Source organism: Mizuhopecten yessoensis, unplaced genomic scaffold (genome assembly GCF_002113885.1).
Source record: "Mizuhopecten yessoensis strain PY_sf001 unplaced genomic scaffold, ASM211388v2 scaffold3855, whole genome shotgun sequence".
In the NCBI taxonomy this organism is placed as follows: Eukaryota; Metazoa; Mollusca; class Bivalvia; order Pectinida; family Pectinidae; genus Mizuhopecten; species Mizuhopecten yessoensis.
Window position 1 is genome coordinate 600403 of NW_018405253.1, and position 24210 is coordinate 624612.

The window sequence follows — 24210 nt, forward strand, 5'->3', positions numbered from 1 at the left end:
CCGAACTGTACCCCTGTTGTGATGATTGGATACTGACATCCCGAACTGTACCCTGTTGTGATGTTTGGATACTGACCTCCCAAACTGTCCCCTGTTGTGATGTTTGGATACTGACCTCCCGAACTGTTCCCTGTTGTGATGATTGGATACTGACATCCCGAACTGTTCCCTGTTGTGATGTTTGGATACTGACCTCCCAAACTGTACCTCCTGTTGTGATGTTTGGATACTGACATCCCGAACTATATCCCTGTTGTGATGTTTGGATACTGACATCCCGAACTGTACCCCTGTTGTGATGTTTGGATACTGACATCCCGAACTATATCCCTGTTGTGATGTTTGGATACTGGCATCCCGAACTGTACCCCGGTTGAGATGTTTGGATACTGACCTCCCGAACTGTACGAAAAGTACTTAAAATCAGTACTAGCTACTATCTGCATGAGGTTCAACTATCCTGTTGTGATGTTTGGATACTGACCTCCCAAACTGTCCCCTGTTGTGATGTTTGGATACTGACCTCCCTAACTGTATCCTGTTGTGATGTTTGGATACTGACCTCCCAAACTGTCCCCTGTTGTGATGTTTGGATACTGACCTCCCTAACTGTATCCTGTTGTGATGTTTGGATACTGACCTCCCGAACTGTTCCCTGTTGTGATGATTGGATACTGACATCCCGAACTGTTCCCTGTTGTGATGTTTGGATACTGACCTCCCAAACTGTACCTCCTGTTGTGATGTTTGGATACTGACCTCCCAAACTGTACCCCTGTTGTGATGTTTGGATACTGACCTCCCGAACTGTACCCCTGTTGTGATGTTTGGATACTGACATCCCGAACTGTACCCCTGTTGAGATGTTTGGATACTGACCTCCCGAACTGTACGAAAAGTACTTAAAATCAGTACTAGCTACTATCTGCATGAGGTTCAACTAAAAAAATGGATAGTAATAGTGACTGGATGTGATGTCAGGTATACTACAGGTAACCCTAACTGATTTTATATGTCAGGTGTAACACAGGAAACCATTGATGCCAGGTGAACTTCAGGTAACCCATAACTGATTTTATATGTCAGGTGTAATGTAGGTAACCCTTGATGTCAGGCATACTACAGGTAACCCTAACTGATTTTATATGTCAGGTGTAATACAGGAAACCATTGATGCCAGGTGAACTTCAAGTAACCAATAACTGATTTTATATATTAGGTGTAATACAGGTAACTTTGATGTCGGGTGAACTTCAGATAACCCTAACTGATTTTATATATCAGGTGTAATACAGGTAACTTTGATGTCAGGTGAACTTCAGATAACCCATAACTGAATTTATATGTCAGGTGTAATGCAGGGTCACACTTTATGAAAGGTGTATTACAGGTAACCCATAACTACTTTTGTATGTCAGGTATACTACAGGTAACCCATAACTACTTTTGTATGTCAGGTATACTACAGCTAACCCATAACTACTTTTGTATGTCCGTTGTAATGCAGGTAACACTTGATGACAGGTGTACTACATGTTAAACTTTGTTTGTATGTCAGTTGTAATGCAGATACCCTTGATGACAGATGTACTACAGGTAACCCATAACTATTTTTTTAGCCAGGTGTAATGCAGGTAACCCTTGATGACAGGTGTATTTTCTATGTCATTGATTTACCTTGGTAACTTAAATAACCACTTCCATACAATATTGCTATATTAAATATATATGAACTTTATATATTTTACAACAATTATGAAACAAGTTATTTCAACTAACTGTAAATTTGCAGGTATAGTGCGCACTCGGGTAAAGTGCGCAGGTACGTTTTTGGGGTCAGATTTGAAAGAGAGAAAAAATGAAAATAAAATGATATTTTTTTTGTGAAAACAATCCTAAAAATAAAGGTTATCAAACAGGAAAAGAAGCATCAACGGTAGCTTGGGTTTTATAACGCCGATTAATTAACAATTGATTGATTGGAGTCAACAAGCCCTCAATACGACTCAAAATAAAACTATTTGAAGGGAGGTAATCCAATATGGCGGACCAGAAACTCAAGAGCGATAACCCAAGAATGACTTGTTCCTGCATATAGTGTGCACCCCCTTTTGACATGACAATATTTACTTAAAAAAGTGTGCACTATACGCAAAGGTATATTAATCACTCTTGTTGGCCCTGATGTAAGCGTGCAGGTATTAGAATGGGAGGAAACCAGAGTACCAGGAGAAAACCCACATGGTCAGGCAGGTGATCCCAGCCTTTTCGCGTACAACCCTGGCCGCCTTGGTGAAAAGCAAGTGCGCTATCCACTGCACCATCTGACCACTCTATTGTGATATTACATCAGCATTCAAGTTGCCAGTTCATAAATATTCAATATAGCAAGATTTGCATCTATCAATTGGTGAAGAAAGTTAAATACGCTAGTTTTTGGGCAAAGGGTTGACAAAAAGATGTGTTACATAGATGTAGTATTATGTTACTTCACAGTGAAAACAAAACCACAAAGACCTGGATTAAATGTCCTTCAGGACACAGGGGAATTTGCTTGTAACATATGAAGAAGAGTGCTTTTTTAAACACACAAGGTGTAGACAAGTTTTGCTGACACAGACTACTTTCCAGTAAAAACTGATTAGCAATAAGCATCAATAAAACTGAACATTGGTTGCAAAAAATAAACTGGATTAAATGTACTTTTATTATCAATCAATAATATCAAGCATAAAGTTGTCTCCCCTTCGTAGGGAATCAATCCTCCTTAAACATTTATTACCGCGCGGTAAGGGTATGATGGTACAGTACAGCATCTACATGCCCCTGAGTCTCCATCAGATGTTCTTCACGAGTGAAAAACACCCAGTGTAATGGGTGGAATCAATATACATTTTACAGACATAAACACAGTTTATTCGGTAATTGTACAACCAATCTTACTTTCCCACTGTCCCCGGGGTTTACCGTTAGTTGATGAATAGTGCAAGATTTGCAGTTTGTATGTCTTTGACATGGTCGCGGAGGTTCCGAGGCCAGTGTCACATTTAACATGTTTTCTCCCACAATAATGTACTACCCGCTACACGATTTCTTCCCTTGACTGTTTATCACTGAGCGTACCAATTGCCCAATCATGTAATAGATAAAAGTGGGTTCTAAACCAAAATATATATATATGTCCTATACAATATGAATCCATATTTATACATGTATCATACAACTTGTTTTTTCCTTAGATCATCGGATTCTTTATTTCTGATAAGTGTGCGAAAAAAACCAGTGAATTAAATCTGATTGTCTACCTAACGGGCGACCAGAAAATGGGCGCATTAGACACAGACAGACGCAAATACACTAAATATACAGCAGTCGCAAGCAGATAGATGTATTCTGTAAATACACGAAATTCAAAAGGCAGAATTACTAGACATAAGGTCAATCACAACTCATCATTATGGTGTTACAGCTCACAATATAAAACACACTATATAGAAGATGCCAGCCATCATAAATCAAACTCCAGACATGGAAATCTATTAATCTACAATTACAGATGCTAGCCCAAAACCTAGCTGTCTCATACACTAATACTTCCTTAACTTCTATAATTCTCCACAGCCGACAAATACGCCATTTTGTATTTCAATAGCGACTGTATTTTTTATCAAAATTAAAAGGATTTTTTTCTTAATTTATTGATGAAAATATGAAAGATTTTGATGAATCAACTACAGACGAAGCTCACAAGCTGTCATATGTAGTAACATCCTGTCAAGCTTTTGTGAGTACAAGCTCACAACTTTAGAAAAGGCCATTTTAGATGTTTTCCTCATTTTAAAAAGCAACAACATACTGAACTTGAAGCAGTATCACATATTGGTACTGCAACCACCATATGTTCAAAACTGGTGTTCATTGTCTACCTGAACACTACTGAATTTTAAATATTTGATTAATACACTTCATGTTGATTTTTTTTCGTTATTTCATAAATCATCATAGGGTAACCCATGCCAGTATTGTCAGTGTTGGTATCAGCCTTTTTAAAAATTGGGTACCAAACATGCAAAACTATTGATATATCATATATATATATAGAAATTGTGTCCATTTCCTTGTTTGCTTCAGTTGGATATAAATCTGGTGTTAATATTTAAACTTGTACAATATTATCATAATGAAAGATTAGGTGGTAAAATTTAATTTTAGGGATGGGATGAAGAGTGAGGTGAAATTAGATCAGGGGGGATAATTCTGTATTTGACCTAATTATCACCCCTGACCTGACTACCACTTTATATCAGTTTTTATTTTAGTTTCATTTTCTTCATTTGTCTATCAAACAGTCTCAATCTTCTGACCAATGATGTGTTTCTAAAACTTTTTTGTATTAAATCTTTAATTTCATGTCCTTCTCATGTTTGTGTAAGAGTTTGGTGTGCTTATAAGATCAAATTAAGTATTGATTAAAATCCTTATCCTGTCCCTCTTGCGGGAACAGATCTAATCTATGGAGGGTGGGGAGGGGCTATGGCTGAGGGAGAGATTAGCAAATAAACTGATAAAGCTGTATTATCCTGCCTTTTTAATGGGAGTTTCATACAGCCTAATTAGTGACGATCTCAGGACTGATCCTTAATACGAGAGGACCATGGCCTGTTAATCGTATTAAAGAGATCTATGTCAGTGTGACAGGTCTAAAACTTATTCAATTATGAACTTCATTCAATTATCAAACTGCAGAATTAGAAATTAGCCTGGTAATGAGAGATACAAGGATTAACCTTTCCAATCGTAAGACATGTTTGGTCACAAAACCAAAGGCTCTGAATGTAAGTAAATATCCTTCATGGGAAACTAGACTGCTCTGGCCTTTAAAACTACCCTCAATTTGAATCTGACAGCAATTAACGACAGATCATAAAATATGTTGAAATACACAATGTTTAAACATTGAAAATGAATAAACCAAAATTATTTCTCAAAAGAGGCATCTTTAATTAATTAAATGACTAAACCTTACTGTTCTGCTCATTGATAAATGTTTTGTATTTTACCGGCTAAATATGCACAATGCTATTTATCTTATGTTTATAAATATCTTAAACAATCTTTACACCATTAAATATATTTTTCATCAACATGAGGCCTAAAATCATCAAATTATAGTAATCTGAACATGTATAAAATGTCCTACTTGGTTAAACCCCATGATAACAATTACTGGTACATGTGTGTGTCATACCTACATTAAGATAAATATCCTAGCATCAATTATTCAATCTCAAGTGCTCTGGAAATCTTTATCTGTAAAGCAGAGATATATCACTGTTTGATGAAACAACTGTACAGCTATGTGTATGAAATATTAAGTGATATACCTCAAAAAATTACTCTATATATATGCTTGACATATGATAGTTCTGCTCCAGCCTTTGAACGTTAGATGATCCTAGGAGATCTGATTTGCAAAACATACATGCTCCTTTTTTTAAAGCACACCAATCAGAAATGAAATGCTCTTCTTTTCAAACAATTGCACAGCAATAAAATGGTGTACACATAAAAAGAAATAACTGTTAGGAAACTTTTGAGATATAGGTATTTTATGTCCGGGTAACCTAAATGAAACTATAAGCACAAAAAAAATAGATTGGTCACTGACTGGCATAGCACATATCAGTATTTGTAAAGGCAAATTATTGTTTTTTTATCATGGAAGATGTGGTGAAATGGTCTATCATTTTTTATACTAACATCTGATCCATTTTTTAAACCATATTAAATCCAAACAAGTTTTGTAATTTTTAAAAAGCTCTATTTATTACACACATCATTAATATTTCTTTTGTTAGTTGTTATTGACCAAAATAACCAATTTTAGGAGCAAAGTTCATTCCTGGATTTAGCCAATAACTGGCTGTGACAGAAAAGGTAATATTTGACCTTAACTGTCTCATCATTCAAATTTGTGTCTTTTGAGAATTTCAATAGCATAGCTACCAGTACTTAAAATGGGAAATTATGCTGGTACCATAGAGCAACCTATCCCTGCCATATCTTTTAAACGGCCAATATTACCACACCAAGGGATATTATTTTCTTTATATGATGGACTTAAACTAGTTTGCATTACTCAAAGTTCAGAGTCAATTGTTTTAATGATTCAAACGTATTCCCTTTACGAGCTGTCTGCAAAGAGTGAACGTGACAGATAAATGCATAAAGGTTAATCAATTTTCTAATTACAGCACTGATTCAGAGGAATTTTATTTCTAATGCATGGTATTGTTTCAAATGAAGGCATTTAGATCCTGATGTATGATACCACATCATCATATGTATACGATTATATAATCATAATTTTCATTATTTTTAGACTTTCTGTATTTAGCAAAGTGACAAGTAAAAATATAGAATATGGGAAACCATTATTTAACCATAAATACTAACTGTAACACTCTCAATGATACAGGAAAAGATGTTTAGTTGAAATCATTTAAAACCATAATTTCACTTAAGTTAATTACAAACTGACAAAAAATCCTGTTATTTACAAAAATCTCTTATCCATCCATCACAATAAAGGGAAAATGAAAAAAAATAAAACTCAATTAGATATTTCCTCAGAAATGCCAATTAACTTAAAATGACTACTTCCACAGATAGTGTCCTCATTTTCAGAATACGCCTGCATTGATGCTTTAATTCCAAACTGGTACACGAGATAAATAGATTTTCCTGAAATGGTGTTTTGTCTCTGCCCTAACTGTATAAAAGGTGAACATTATTTGAAAATGATGCGACACTTGAAAGTTGAATATAAGGCCATGCATCTCCGCAAATTTGCAATCCAGGAGTAATAAAACAACATGGGTGCATGTAATTATCTTGGTGTGAGGAACTGGTGGATAACAGAATAATTTCATTGTAGTTTATGTACCCCTTTCTTCCCGTCATTGTAAAAACTAACTACAACAGCTGTCTTTATGTACCCAAGTTTAATGGGATTAAAGTCTAATTATGTCTACCCGTGAGTAATGGCCTGTATCACTAACACACACTTAGCATCTTTTGAAAAGTTGCATTATGCAGGTTTATTTTCTTGACTTGAGCACACAATAACTGAGCCAGGAAAACAAAGTGGGTACATGTCAAATGCTCCAGAGGATGACAAAATTCATGGTTACTTCTGCAAAGACCCATATCTGGCAGATGAAAGCAGATGGATGAAGAGCTAAAATCACAATCTGCATTAGTGTTATTGAACTTTTACTATCAAATAGTGATTGATTTATGAGCAACATGTTTGATATAAAACTTAATTTGTTACCAGAATCTGAACTCTAGGGATTCTACAGCCAAATAACAGCCTATCATTTGACTAATTCATTGAACCTCCAATCCATTATTTCCTGTTCCGAGTTAACTTTAAAAGTAATTTTGAATTTCTTTGTCTCCCCACCCATGTTTCTCAGGAAATGACTAGGAGAGCTATATATAGGCTGAACGACCTTCCACATCCCCAGCCATTATAAGCACAGCTACCTGAGTTTTAAAAAGCAGAGTGTCAGTTGTCAGACAAACGAGCTGCAGTTGACAGCTGCTCTCCTAATGTATGTCATGTGCAAATCAATTTGATGTTTTCAGATAAAACTACCCCACTTGGCCTTGCAATGGTATTTTCTTCATTAACTATTATTTATGGGCTTGCAAACTGACATGTATGAAAAATAAATGACGTTATTTGTGTTCTCTTTTGACTGATAACAGTAACCATCAATCACATTGCAATTAGCATCTCCCATTACACAACCCCATGAATTCCTTCCAGTGTGTGATTCCCCCTGGAAACCAAACAACAAGTTTCTTTAGATCATACTGCGTGAGGATAATTATAAATGCAAAAAGTTTCACTTCCCATATTATAGTCCCAAATGTCATCTTATCATTTCATCTAATGCAAGACTTTGCTAATACATCTTGCAAAATGTCAGATACGAAGCAGGCGCCTTTGTTTGCACTGTTGAACAAATACATTAACAATATAAAAGCTGGGGTTGATTGATGGAAGCGGAGATTGATTGTACTGGTTCCACAAAGGCCGCCTGACAGCTGATTGACAATCTGCAATGAAACCTTTGATTGATGTGTTCAGAACAAACAGCAGATGTGCCTGTTGTCGGCTAACACTTAAACAGCATAGTACGGGCGACATGTTCTAAATCCTACTCGACCCCATAAACATTAAACCTAAGATGAAAGTGGTACATAAAACATTTCAAAAATGAACTTTATGTTTTCTGAACACAATTAAAAATGTAAACAGATACCCGTAATTTGTTTACGGGTACGTCGCGACATTCTGAGTATGGGTAGCCATGCGTGCGTTTTTGACAGACGACATAAAATTTGACTGCTCGAGTGCGATTGTGTACACGATTTTCATGTTGACGTCCTGTACTTACATTTACATCGTTTGGGCTGTTCTTGTTTTCTTCTTGGCATTCTCCGGGTTGTTAATCGTCCACTGCCATCAGTTTTTGTTGTCAACCATTATTTAAAAGTACCGCATGTCAAGAAAAACAGCAGCACACTGCTCAAACCAACCTCCAAAACTCACCCGGAAGTAAATATACTCCGGTCGGAGGTGAAATCCGATAAGCATGCGTACTAAGTCAGAAAATGCCTTACTTCCGGTATTGTTTTCTCTGCTTTCACAAGAACATTACGTCAAAAATGCCAGTTTATTTGAGTTGCAACACAATGGAAACATCGGTAATATATGCTTGTATGTATCTGACTCTTATAGATACCACTGCATAGGTAATTCATGTATACAAAACCCTGATATGCATCTAAATGTACCATTTTGCCTCGGCAAATATTGGATTTTTGCTTCCAAATAATTTTCAACCAAAACAAATACCCAAATGCACATGTTATCTGCATGTTTATTATTAATTTTCTTGTTTCGAATGCATATATACATATATGCCTTATCTATATCAATAGAAGAATGTGAATTAATGACTGACAATGATGGTATTGAGTGATTTGAAGTTTAAAATGCACAGATTTACCACAGACCCTTATTAGCTGTGGTAACCTTAGCTGTAGATAACAGAGTAAGAAAATTGATAAATGACAGAAATGTAGATTGATAAAGAAACTATCTTGGGACAAATATATGTGTTGCAAATATATCATACAAAGGTACATATGTATAACTAACAGAAAAGAGAAAATGCAACAGCCAGACCAAGATTTGAACCTGACCTCAAAAATCTGAAAAGAGATGCTCTAACGTCACGCTACCACAATTGGTACACTACCCAAATTGGTACACCATATCACAGGCTATGGAAATTGTTTATATTTCTACAAGTTGATGTGCCGATTACAACAAAATATATTGCTTTTATAGATACCACACTGAACTATAATTGTATATATTCACTTTTATATTATCCGAATATAAGGACCAGAAATCAACATTTAAACATGCTTATATTTAACCCCTTGAAAATCCTCCAAAGTTTCGTAGACGTACATCGTTTTTACTGGATTTCCAATATGTTTACTTTGAAGTCATCGTGTACTCTTAAAATGTTCCTGAAAACAAAACTATTCGGCAGAAATGCTGTTAAATGTCTATTTTATTATACTGTTAATGGAAGATGCTCAAATTTAATTTTAAAGTACTATTCGAACAATTTACTGACAGTGTACCAATTTGGATAGTGTACCAATTGTGGTAGCGTCACGTTAAGCAACTGAGCAACACAGCCTGTTCGTCAGCAATCAACTTAGTCCTGTTCTGCTAGACATGAAGCTATGACATTAAAAATGTCGTACACAGAGCAACATGACCACTTCATGTACATATACTTCTCTTAAAAGGATACACATACTGTTTACAGTGAAAAGCTCTGTAAAGTTTGCCTTTAAAGCCTGTAATATCGAGGAATATAAGGAAAGAGTGGCAGGCATGACACAGTGGTGCAAAACCATCAATTACATTAATGTCAATTTAAGGGAAAGTTAATCAAAATTTGAAGTGACTTAATCATCAAGAGGCAACTCAGAAACATTGTTTAAGAAAATAATGAGAACAAATGTGACCAAAACCTTGTATATCTGGTATCAAGCATGTAGATGAATAAAACTCAACCCAGGAAATGAAATTGCAAAGGCCCTCTGTCTTTAATCTTTAACATTCTGTTAAAACAATCATTAATGTAATCATTACCAAATATTTTACTTACCTGCTCATGTTCAGGGAAAGAATAACTCGCTGGTAACACACCCTTGTCGACGCCGTAACATTAGTCTACGACTACTTTTGACACATCTACTGGCGTAACTGGTACATAAATAGATCAGCTGTATTCAGTTGCAGGTCATAAGAAGTGGCTAATGTGCCCCTTTCCTGCAGAATCATCAGTGGCTTCATTCTATGTCTTTTGCTTATAATTGGATGAAGAAAACATTGGAAAAACTTTGGACATAGGAGACAACAAGAGTATAGACATGCTGTTTCCCACTGCATATGTATTTATAGTCGGAGGTGACTAGTAGGCCCCCCACCCTGCAGATATTGGAGATTTCTTTGGAATCTTCTACTTGGAGGACATTGAAGTGGCCAAACTTGATCTGCTTCCCCAACTACATTACTTTGGATCTCTATCTATCATTATCTGTTCTTTCTCTTTTGCTTATCAGTGTCTGTGACCTGGCTGTTACAAGGATGTTCAAGAAAAACAACAACAAAAACTTGTTACTCACAGTCACAGAAGCTGGACCATCATGTCAATTCTATGTGTACACCTAAAAACTAGTCACTTACCAAATTAACAAACATACATTGTATCCAGGTCTTCATGCAGTATATAATATTAGGACTCAAAAATGATTGAGATGTTTCTCTACTTTTTTATAGACTTTTTGATAGTAATATCGAAAATTAAATGATGTCATTTCATTGTGAACAATGTGTGGTCATCAAGCTTTCTACTGATAGCTAAACAAATCATTGTCAGTTTTTTATCTGATCTGATCTTCAGAAAACATATTTATGTCTTCATATTTCATTTTGTTACTTGTATTAACAGTATTAAGATAAACATAGTAATTATTTGTTATCAAACAACTGTCCATCCATCCATTTTTCTGCAAAAAAACAAATTAATGTAACATCAAGTCATATTTTTTGCTTCAAAATGAATTAAGTCTGAATATAAGCTAAGAAAAGCAAGAATTCTTGGGTTGTTGATAGATGTAATAGCAAAACTATCAGATTTTAGTTAAAGTAAAAGAAACAAGAAAGTCTAAATGTGTTGTTCAGTGCCCCTTTTTGGTTTGGTGTGAGAGACATAGCAACATGTCAGTGGTAAACATAAATCTACTTTCCTACAGCATTCAATAATCAGGGAACACAAGTGTCAACATTTCTTCACCTGTCTGTTTTTTGTTAGAAAGCACAAGTGTCTTTTACATAAGCATTTGATCAGATTTTATTCCTAGCAGAGGCATCGAGAGTTATCATGGTAACCAGGTATACTCATAGGTGTTGAACCTGGGACTACTGTATATAAAGGACCAAGTTTTAAAAGGGTATGAGATTTAAATCAGTTTTATTTTATTGAAGCCTGACATTTTAATGCAAGTGCCCAATGGGCCACATTTCTTACCCACAACTAGCATCCTTTTCAAGGATGTTCTAGTAGTTTGACATCAAAAACATCAATGTTTATGATGCATGCATATATACATAACCAAAATTTATATTTTAATAATTCATATTACAGTCAAGGGTAGTATCAAAGAAGGACATAGTACTTCAGGGACTATTAGGGTGTACTTTCTCCATGAGTCATTTTGGTTGTGTACCTCATACGATGGCAGATTGTTGCATACTGAAATTGGGGCTTACACACCCTCTGTACATGTATATAGAGTTATGACCCTTTGTTTAACTTTTTAACTGAAGGTTGGAGGAGTAAATGGGTTTTATTTCGTGCTATTGGTTGTATTTGACAGCATATAAATTATGCATAAAAAGTATATTTTTATAAATGTAAATCTCGATGAGTTAGTTTCTGTGATGATATGATGCTATAATGCAATAAAAGGCTTCTGTAAAAAACGAAAAATTGTCTAAATAAATATTATTATATATTATGTTGTATAGAACACCCCTGCAGGTGGGGGATCGGGAAAGGAATACTGCATGAACCCCCTGCAGAATTGGGGATTTGCTTCGATGTCCTTTATTTGGGGACACAAAGGCGATCAACATGAATCTGCACCCATTGCTATATTTGGGATCTTTATATTTCTTTCTACTTCTAACTAATTTTTATTTCGTAGCACCTTGCTTGACAACACCTCACTTTTGGCTTGAATGTTGAGCGTTCGCCCAGGTGAGGAAGGCAATGGGTTCTGTCCCCAGACCGGGACATACCAAAGTCCTTTAAAGTGGTAGTTGTTATTCCCTGCTTAACGTTCAGCATTAAGGGGAATGACAACAACTGTTTACCCATTGTCAGTATAATGTGACCGGGCGGAATGCTGTGCTTGGTGTCTTTCAGTATGGTATTTCAGTGAGATAGCACTATAAAGTCGGCATCAGATCTGCGCTTTTACAAGGAGGCAAGCACAGTAACATACCCTGTTTCTTAGGAGCATACACACATGCAAGCACCCATACACCACCAACATGGAGGCACGTCCTTAAATGACCTTAGCTGTTAATAGGACGTTAAATAAAATTAAACCAAACCAAACTAAACCTAACAAGTTGTACAGAAGTGACAAGTAACAATAGCATTGTGACATGATATCTGATATCAAATACATGTTTCAATAAAATGAGCATTCACAATCTAGATGTTAACATTTAAAAACTGGTTTTCTCAATCTGGTAAAAGCCTGTTCCTACTTGTTCTTTATCATTCTTATGTAGCTTATCTCTATTGTAACTTTATAAATATATATGAAAAATTGCATGGTTGTTTTTTTAAATACACAAATAACTGAAACAGTTATTTTCATTTCTCTAAAAGCAGTGTAAGCGCTCAGTATGTGTCAACCTGTCAAACATGTCTTTACACTGGACAATAACAACCCTGTTTTTTAAGACACTGTATGAACAGGCTAACACTGCAAAGGGAAGTAACTCTTAGTATACAAGTTATTGGCCACATGACCATGTACGTACGTCTGCATACTTTTTTGCTGAAAATTGGAAATAAGATTATTACAATAAAAACTCTATGACTGAGTCAATATTATTCTATTTGTGAAGGGAGAAATGTGTTTATCAAAATGATTATGTTTCAAGCTATACTTCAGCTAAAGTAAATGTCCATATGTTAAAACAGATGTATTGGGTGTAGGATGCTTAAATCATGGAGTACCATGATAAAGATAAAGAATTTTTCATTTTGTTAGATATCCATGCCTTATGCTTTTTCTAGAGGTCACTGATTATTAGTAGTAAAAGTCAGTTAGGCTTGATTTTGTGCATTAATTTGCATGTCTTAGAGCTGAGACTGATTTGAAAGTAAAACCTTATTTCACAGTAAGAAAATTCTAGTTGATACACAGAACCATTTTGAAATGTACCTTCAAATCGTACAATCATAGCACGTTTAATACATAAATCTTAATTAGAATTTTGTAGAAACTTTAATGTTAACCAATCCAAAACAACTTGACAATCGGTCTGCATTATGAGTCAAATGACATGTTACGGTAAATCTCTAATTATCTTAAATGAATTGGCTGAAAAATGTGTAGAGTTTAGCTCTATTTAATGTTGATTTCCTTGAACAATGAGCTGTCGGGAGATATGTTACTTAAACTAAGTGATAATTTGGTGGTTTGATTAATTCTCACTAAATCTAAAAGATCAATAAGGAATGCATTTGACAAATATTTGATATTTGTTTGATTAAGAATTGAAAATTGCATGTAGATTTGTGATTAACGTAAACCTTATAGTATAAATAATTTACTTATTTTTTTCTTTTGTGTTTGCAGTGGGCTGATATTTAGACTGGAAGAGGACGTAGGTGTGTGGTACTACTGTCAACTGTCACGACACCAAAGGTGAGGGAACACAGTAACGTGATGTGTGTTGGTGTAGGTTGAAAGGTTGTGACGTGGTGGCAGCATTTGTGATGTAAATAATTACCTATCCCTTCCAGTTACTGTCTACATTTTTTTCTGATACTACATTTTAGAGGGTGCGTCCCACTCTATATTTGCCAAGTTTTGTTATATGAAACATCAGCAAATATCTGTCAGATTGTCAGATTAAGGAAGATAACAAATACTTGTCACATGACGTAGTGGATGTGTCAACGTAGTGGATGTGTCAATGTCCAGCCGCAGACACTTGACTACAGCCCAGCTGCTGAGGTCGCAGGTCAAAGTTTAAGCTCCTTAGGCCTATCATATATAAAAAAAAATATAAACAGTTGCATCGTGTGTCTGCAAAGTTATGAAAGAGAAAAAAGGACGGAAATAGATTTTAAATGTTTGGCATACATTGTGTATGACGTCGGAGGTGCTGTAACTGATGTGATGGCCGTTGGGAGATGACACCTGGATTAGGATTGATTGTCCCTAGATCTCACTAATTAATTCTAACAGACCACTGACAGGTGCTAGTCCTGTTTTGTTGATAAATGCCTCATAACAGACTGGAATTTGTCACCTCCATCTACAATGAGACTACCACAGAAGGCCATATAAGGTTACTACTAGGTATTACCTCACTGACTGTTAAATGAATTACTTTAATATCTGTTTGCCAGTATCCGTAACAGTTGACGTCCGGTTCAGGATGAATAGGTACCTGTGAACATTCTTCTATAATAAATCAGCTGGATATCTAACTTTTTGTTTCAAAAATGTTTTGTAAGTTGTGAAGGAATGTTTCATAAAAACTGAGTAGACTAAAATGTTTTTTCCCTAGTGAATTTTTGCTTAAAATATAAATTGTTTGGTGCCTGCTGTTCATGATATAAATGAATTGTAGGAGTTTCAACCATTTTTCACCACTATGTATATCTTAGTCATTTTCAAATGTAGTGATATGTTTGAATATGTGCCAGTATAGTTGATGGTGATTTGCTATTTTCCTAAATATTGGAGAGAAAAAAACATCCGAGATCCAAATTCATACATTCAGTTTAACTTAGCAACAAATACTTCAAATATCAAGAGTAATAAAGAATGTAAATTGTAAAAAAGAAATCTTCAAATATTTGAAAAATTAATCTTACAGGTAATGTTTGGACCATAAGTTCTAATTGGATGGTTTAGAGTTTTCATAAAAGTTCATAGATGTGTATCATAAACAGTGTGTCACCTCATTCATATACTGCCAAGGTCATGACAAGGGGTCATAGTTCAAATAAAATATTTATTGTAAATCTGAAACTTGGAACAAAAATGCAGTACAGTGGTAGTACTGCTCGAGTTAATATTCATAACCCCATGTAATTGATAATTATTTCCTTTTGGATAAGCTTACTTTACTTGTATATTGTAAAGCTGTAATTTGAAGGATTGAAAACAGGAGATCTATATTTCCTGAAAATTATGCACAAATCAGTGAGTGTTACATATTATTGGTGATTTAGCATATAGCCATGTTGTATGGGGTGGGGTAATTTTTCAAAGTTCAAGCTTAGAAAATGAATCAGATTATGTTTGGTAGGTCCATTTTCTGTTCTAATGGAAATACATGTACAGTGTATTAACATTTGGTCTCCATTTATGTCTTGTGCCAGTTTAACACATACCAATTTTGACCCTGTGAATCCGTTATTTGAAAATACAAATTTATCCCGCAATGAGTCCAGGTTATAATTATCCGACTGTAAATAGCTAGGGAGTTAGGCTTAATAAGAACAATGGAATAGCAGTCACATTTCTCTATCTTTTGCAATATTGTAAGGCTTATTACTAGACATGGGCTAAATGCAGACATATTTCTAGGTCACATAAATGTCATTTTGAAGATTTTACAAATATAGATACAAAAATAAATATAAAGATGATTTATATAAGGATATACATGTAACTTCTTGTCTTAAGCTAGTGTTCTTACATTTTATGTAAAGATTTATGTATATTAAGCCAACACTTAGTGTGATAATGTGATAATCAGAACTATACTAGATATTGTGAACTGACCCTTTTCCTATTTTTTACAGGCCTAATCATGGACGGGGATGAACTTTACGATATGCACATGTGCCTAGTGTGTCAATCCACAGTTGTTGGTCTCATCAACTATGTCAACCACAAGAAGTATGATTGCCCAGGAAAGCAACAGACCAATAATACCAAGCCTCCACATTCTGGTGTTGTTGAAACAGTTCAACAGATACAGGTACCAACAGGATCGAGTGTTTTAGTCCAGAACCAACGTCCTGCTCCAGCAGATAATCGCCATGGTGGCATACAGAATGGTGGCAAAGCAGATGTTGAACTTGGTACAGTTATCAGTCTACAGGATCAACCACAAAGTACAGCTAATAGGAGTTTGACTTTCACAGGGTCAGATGGAGGTCATGGAGAAATTTCAGGAAACATCAGTCACTGTGGAGGTTTATCAAATATATCTGAGGCACAAGCTCAGGACTACAGTTCCAGTACAGTGGCTAGAAGTCACATGACCAGTCTGGCAATCGCCAATGTAATGACCAAAAGCTCTATTTCAACGACAGTACAACTGGACATTGGATCCTCTAATCATCTACTTTCATCTTCATCAAATCTCCATGGAAGTTCGTCTCAGAACCCTGTGTTAGTAGATACCAGTCTGGAGTATTCAAGTTTTCGTCCGGATGCTTTTAGTCCTGGATCTAGCAGTGCGGTGGACCCCAACATGATAATGAGTTCCAGGACATCAGGGGAAAGGTCTGAGGACTTCTTTTCCTCTCTTGCCCTACAGAGTAAGAACCAACAGCAGAACACCATGCTTGGTCAAAGCTTGAGCCACACAGTCACCAGTGGCAACAACGAGAATCTAACCAATGACCTGCCTATATCAAATATCTTGAACAATCTGAACTTCAGTGATGATGAAGACATGAACTTTTCCTTCTCTGAGGATGATTTGTTTGAGGATGCATTTTCTGATTCAGATTCTGACAATGGATGGAGACCCCCACACAATCACACCAAGGGAAAATGGAAGCCTGGACAAGGCCCAGTGTCCGGAGGAAAATGGAAACCAGGTCAAGCTCACCAGCAGACTGGGGGTAAATGGAAACCTGGTCAAGGTCATCAGCAGACTGGGGGTAAATGGAAACCAGGTCAAGGTCCTTACAGTTCAGGGAGTAAATACAGGCCAGGTCGTTCTACAGGTGGGAAGTGGAAACCAGGTCAGTCTCTGTTACAAAATAAGTCCACAAAGGCAGACAAGAAAAAGAAAGGGAGACTGATGGTAAGTGAGAGCCAGAGTCAGCAGGAGTACTTCTGTACAGCTTGTAATGTATACTTCAAAAACAGGTTCTCATACTCTAGTCACTGTACAGGCAAACAACACAAAGAGAACGTTATCATTGGTAAGTGTTACGACAATGACACTGAGGGAGGCTTAGGACTTGGTGAGAGCCTCAATATCCCTCAAATCAAGAGCGTGGAAGAGAACTTCAAATCTGATTCTCCGACTACAGATTCTCAGACAACAGATTCTCTGGCTAACAATAAAATTCCTGAATACAAAACTACTGGTCTGCCAGTAGATAATGTTAACCAGGAGAATGAGGATGAGGCATCTAGTCCAGGAGTTACCATGGAGGAAAACATCTGTCATGGAGAAACAGAGCATCAAGCTGTTAATGAAGAGGAGGATGAAAACACCATGTCTTTGAACATGTCACCCCAGGATAGGTTAAAAACAAATAAGACTGTTGTTGATATTGATGATAATGATGCAGATGACAGCAATGATGAAGATGGTGATGAAGCAGAGAACGATGATCAGCATCAGGAGGACCCAGAGCCAATCAATCTACCCTCGGAGGTCCTGGTGTGTTGGATCTGTGATAAAAAGTTCTACAGCAAGTACGTGTTGGCCCGTCACATGTTGTCAACCTACCACAGGAATCGTACAAAGGGCCACCCTGACACTCTACGCGTGTTGGAACAGTACAACAAGTACATTGTAAGGCTCAGTCCCTTCCAGTGTAGCCCCTGTCAGTTCTACTTCAACAGGGATGAAGATTTACGAAATCATCTGACTACTGCACAACACATCAAACTCATCAAAAAACTCAGTGGGCAACTAATTTGTACTCTGTGTAAGTTTGTCAGTCGTGACAATGATGCCGTTCGGGATCACATGGATTCAAGGCAGTCACACATAGAGGGACTTAAGACAGGAATCAAACCCTGTATTATAAAGGAGAAATTTCAGGGTGTCCAATGTAAATACTGCAAAAAGATCACTCACTCACGTACACACATGAAACGCCATGTACATTACAAACATGCAGCCGAACTGAATCGGAAAAGTTACAAGTTGGAAAAGAATGGAAAGTTTAGATGCTGTGAATGTTCTAAAATGTTTAAAACATATAAGGTGTTGAACTTACACATTAGTAGGCAGCATAACATGTGCAGTGAAAATTATTGTGATATCTGCAATAAAACACTTGGGGACAAATACTCTTACGACCGCCACCTACAGGGGGACAAACACCTCAGGAATGAGCAGAGCCAACAGTACCAACCCTCAGCTAGCAAGAGGGTCAATCAATTTGAGGTTGTGAATTCAAGTGAAGCAGCCAACAATGCTGTAGCAGGTCTAAAGCGTAGTGTTAAGCTTATCATACGAACACTGCCAGCAAAGAGGATACGCAAGAACAGGAAGAAGACAGAGAACAAGATCTACAAGTGTGATCACTGCGAGCACAGTGTGACAAAGTATTCAGATCTACGGCCTCACTACATTGATGTGCACTCCAACCACATTCTGGTATGTGACATCTGTGACATGACTTTCATCAGCCAAAAGGCCCTCAAACATCACAACCAGAGCAAGCTGCACCAGGCTAACCTTGAGGAGGTGGAGGGCAAGAACACCCAGAATATATACCAGTGTGACGTATGTAAACACCGCTTTACTGAGGAGGGCTGGAAACAGTTTCATATGGAGGTCTACCATCTCCACCCAAACTCAGAGGAAGCTCTACAGAAAAAGATCGGTGGCATAGACATTACGAGTAAGGTGTATGCAGACTATCTAAAGAGTGTGAAGCACTTAGACAGAGCAGAAAAGGTCAATTGTCCGGTGTGTGATAAAAGTCTTAAAAAGGAGCATGTACTAGAACATTTACGTCTCCACACAGGAAATAAACCGTTCATGTGTCGCTACTGCAACTTTGGTTTCATCTCAGCACTGTCGCTACGACGCCACCTGTTGGGTCACATGGGCCTTACCGAGAGAAAATGTGAGGAATGTGGGAAGGAGTACAAAAAAATATCTTCATATAAAGAGCACATGCTACAACATGAAATGGAGAAAGCTGGCAAACAGAAATTCATGTGTGATATCTGTGGTCAGGCATTCTACCTGCAGAAACAGCTCAATAATCACATGCGCCGACATGGGGAGCGGAAATTTAAGTGTTCGTTTGATAATTGTCACTGGAGTTTCTACTTTTCCAATGAACTAGAGTCACACATGAGATCCCATACAAGAGAAAAACCATTTCTGTGTGATATTTGTGGTTATGCTGCTGCCACCAAAAATCGTCTGCTTCGCCACTCCAGGACCCACACTGGGGAGAGAAAGTTTCATTGCGAGTACTGTACCTATAAGGCTGGTACAAGTACACATTTACGGCGTCATATGAGGATTCACATTGGATCCAAGCCATACAAGTGCCCTTACTGTGACTACTCTTGTAACACTCATGAAAACATACGTAAACATATTGTCAAAACTAAAAAACATGCAGGACTCAGTATCTACCCATGCAAGTTCTGTCCTTTTGGAACAAATAAGGTCACAGAGTTCAGAGAGCATTTAGTAGATAGTCACCCAAACGAAGTAGAAGGAAGTGTGTTTGATGGTCTGGCAGAAATGACAGGTCTTTATAACAAGGAACAGGACCCTAGGAAGCCATCAGAAGGCATGAGGATCAATCCAATCAAAGAGAGGAAGGTCAGGCTACAGAAGAAACAATTTGGTGTAAAAAAACGAGAAAATACTGAAACTTCAGGAAAAATCCAACAGAAGGTTCGTTCAGAGTATGTTAGTCTTCCCGATTCAATGATGGTCGCTGAGCAACACAAGATACCCAGTCATCTCAATCCAATTTGGCATGACCAAATTGAAAAGGAGGCTCGGGATGCTGCAGCTATTTTGGTGTCTGCTGGCAATGCTGGTGCATCTGGACTTCATCCCCATCACCACACAACAGCCCTGCATGGTTCACTGGGACTGATGTCGGCATACAACTATTACCCTGAGGCTCTTACAGGGAGGGGAAAGGTGGACAGTCCTTATGTACCTAATGGTTCCACAACCAACCTGATAAGGATGGACCCTCATGCCAGTCTGCAAAACCATGGCCACCAGCAGTGTGACAGACCTGATCTCATCATAGATTACCTTGAAATGGAGGTCCAGGACACCTAGCCATAAAGTTGAGGAGATTATCCCACTTATCTGGAAACCAAGATCAAGGACATGTAGTCAATGCTGACTTAGTATCTTCACAGGAAACTAGGCAAACTGTTGATTATAGTTACCTCCCTTATCTAGAAATTGAGGTCCAGAACATATAGTCAATATTGACTTGGGTATCCCCACGGAAATATAGGCACGTGTTGGTTAGGGTCACTTCCTAAGCTGGAAATGGAGGTCACATGGATTGTGTTCAGGATCGATATCATAGAATTTATGTAGATGTTTTATATACAAGATGGTCTTGCATATCCTGCACAACTTGTAGACTTAATATGGTGGCACTGGGGCAATGATAAAAGTTTATTATGTTTTTCTTGCATAGGAATAGGCAAATTTCAAGCATAAAAAAACATGAAAAAAAAAAAATCAAATCTTCTCAAGGTTTAAAAATCTGGAAATATAGTTTCTATATTCTGATATTCATATTTTGAGCACAATGAACTACTTCTAGCATTGATAAGAAATACTGAATAATTTTACTCTATATAAAACTACAGTCTATATAGACTGCAATTCAGAATGAAATATTTTAAGTAGATCTATGTAGGCTGTGATCTGAATGCAAACCTATCCATAGAGTTTGACAGCGTTATACCCCAAACCCTATAGCTACCTATTAATGGCACAATTGTGGATATTGCACAATAGTCGGTGAAACAGGGGTTTCTCCCCCTCTAGAAATGATACTAAGGACTACTTGCTGTTGTCAGCAATACATTCTATAGCACCCGGAAGTAAAGGTCTAATACCGCTGATCATAGTGTCCAGCATGCTATTGTAGATGGAATTGAAGGTCAAAGGTCACCTTGACATAGTGTTGATTGGTTGTTTCCTTTACTGAGGATATGTTTAGAAAGGTAAAAGTTTTGCAAGGTGTTCATTTATATGATCGTCTTTAAAAATACACATTTTGTGCAATAATGTTAATCAGTATTGTTAATATAGTTAAATGAGGGAGACATCCCACTTCAAAATAGCCATATCATCTGATATAAATTGATTGACTTAAAGGAAAACACTTGAAATATTCCTAAACATTTTTCTTGCTGATGACAGCCCTACCTGGTAATTGACATTCAGGACACCTGATCACGATGTCAAGTAGGATGGACATCTAGCTGTAGAGTTATCTTCATTGGACGTTATTCTGATTCAAATCATGATAGATATACCTGTATTTAAAAATTAAATATTAAATTTTCAGGATCAGAAGTTTTTGAATAATTGAAAAATATTTGTTATTGAGTGATTTTCATGAAAATCTGTAATAGTTAATGTTAATATTTGTATTCATGATTTTTTTTTGAACTGAGGTGAAAGTAGGTAACACTTTCTTAGTTTTATCTTACGATTATTTTTTAGAATTGAGGGAAGGATATTGAGAGCTGCCATATGACTTCCATGTGTTATATATAGAGCTGTGGATTTGATATCTATTAGTGTTTAAGGAATAGCATTTTATACGGTAGATCCATGTAATAGAGGCAGAATTTTAAGTAGTTTGAATACATAGACCTGGTTATTTTTGCATGTTCTGAACCTATTTTTTTTACTGAAGTCTTATTTTATATAACCCAAATTTATGGTCTATGTATGAGTATTGTAATTTACTCATGTACTTGCCTTGTAGTAATAGATGAGGTAACAAGTGCACTAGAGTACATGGTTTTGAAATTCAAAAATATGTTCACACCTAAAATAGGTGTGTATACACCCTTTAATTCTTGGTACTGTACCTCAAAAACATTTGATACATCTCATGTAATAGCTGCATTTTATACTATTTTAGATTATATTATTTTATTGTGGGCAAATGTGCATATAGAATAGATGTAGGCAGATGATTTATGCCAAAAAAAGAGGTTTCGTAACTGATTAAAATCATCCTTATTGCTGGAAATTTGCATTTATTGAAACTATCCAGTACAGAATATACTTTCATATTATACAGAGATATGCAACCACATTATACGAGAGAGAGATACACTTTACATCCACATTATATGAGAGATATACACTGTACATCCACATTATACGAGAGAGATACACTGTACATCCACATTATACGAGAGAGAGAGACAGAGAGAGATACACTGTACATCCACATTATACAAGAGAGCTATACACTGCATCCACATTACACGAGAGAGAGAGATACACTGTACATCCACATTATATGAGAGAGAGATACACTACATCCACATTATACGAGAGAGAGATACACTGTACATCCACATTATACGAGAGAGAGATATACTGTACATCCACATTATATGAGAGAGAGATACACTGTACATCCACATTATACGAGAGATATACACTGTACATCCACATTATACGAGAGAGAGATACACTGTACATTCACATTATATGAGAGAGAGAGATACACTGAACATCCACATTACACGAGAGAGAGATACACTGTACATCCACATTATATGAGAGAGAGAGATACACTGTACATCCACATTACACGAGAGAGAGATACACTGTACATCCACATTAAACGAGAGAGAGAGATACACTGTACATCTACATTATACGAGAGAGATATACACTGTACATCCACATTATACGAGAGAGAGAGAGAGAGATACACTGTACATCCACATTATATGAGAGAGATATACACTGTACATCCACATTATACGAGAGAGATACACTGTACATCCACATTATACGAGAGAGAGAGACAGAGAGAGAGATACACTGTGCATCCACATTATACAAGAGAGCTATACACTGCATCCACATTACACGAGAGAGAGAGAGATACACTGTACATCCACATTATATGAGAGAGAGATACACTACATCCACATTATACGAGAGAGAGATATACAATGTACATCCACATTATATGAGAGAGAGAGATACACTGTACATCCACATTATACGAGAGAGAGAGATACACTGTACATCCACATTATACGAGAGAGAGAGAGACACTGTACATCCACATTATATGAGAGAGAGAGAGACACTGTACATCCACATTATATGAGAGAGAGAGAGACACTGTACATCCACATTATATGAGAGAGAGAGATACACTCTACATCCACATTATATGAGAGAGAGAGATACACTGTACATCCACATTATATTAGAGAGAGATACACTACATCCACATTATACGAGAGAGAGATACACTACATCCACATTATATGAGAGAGATATATACAATGTACATCCACATTATATGAGAGAGAGAGATACACTGTACATCCACATTATATGAGAGAGAGAGATACACTGTTCATCCACATTATATGAGAGAGATACACTGTACATCCACATTATATGAGAGAGAGATACACTACATCCACATTATATGAGAGAGAGATACACTGTACATCCACATTATACAAGAGGGAGATACACTACATCCACATTATACGAGAAAGAGAGAGAGAGAGAGAGAGATACTGTACATCCACATTATATAAGAAAGAAGAAGTGAAAAGCATCATGGGATCATT

The 24210-nt window shown here is 36.6% G+C and overlaps 3 protein-coding genes across 4 annotated transcripts in view; 1 reads left to right on the forward strand and 2 right to left on the reverse strand.

The window, feature by feature from the left end:
* LOC110448179 overlaps positions 1 to 978 on the reverse strand; it is a 4201-nt gene extending 3223 nt beyond the window's left edge. The window contains exon 1 of the mRNA XM_021494293.1: positions 459 to 978. Coding sequence (XP_021349968.1) covers positions 459 to 931 — 473 coding nt within the window. The 5' untranslated portion in view covers positions 932 to 978. The remainder of the gene's footprint in view (positions 1 to 458) is intronic.
* LOC110448178 overlaps positions 1 to 8512 on the reverse strand; it is a 185471-nt gene extending 176959 nt beyond the window's left edge. Inside the window, exon 1 of the mRNA XM_021494292.1 lies at positions 8472 to 8512. The gene's annotated coding sequence lies outside the window, so the exon portion shown is untranslated. The remainder of the gene's footprint in view (positions 1 to 8471) is intronic.
* Positions 8513 to 8690: 178 nt separating this feature from the next.
* Positions 8691 to 21960, forward strand: LOC110448180. 2 transcript variants are annotated; one of them, XM_021494294.1, is made up of 3 exons: positions 8691 to 8794; positions 14050 to 14118; positions 16236 to 21960. In XM_021494294.1, the coding sequence occupies exon 3, from the start codon at positions 16244 to 16246 to the stop codon at positions 20675 to 20677; it is 4434 nt and encodes a 1477-aa protein (XP_021349969.1). In that variant the 5' UTR covers positions 8691 to 8794; positions 14050 to 14118; positions 16236 to 16243; the 3' UTR covers positions 20678 to 21960. The 2 variants fall into 2 exon arrangements, with proteins under 2 accessions (XP_021349969.1, XP_021349970.1); XM_021494295.1 differs by having other exon boundaries at positions 8691 to 8781.
* Positions 21961 to 24210: the final 2250 nt, after the last annotated feature.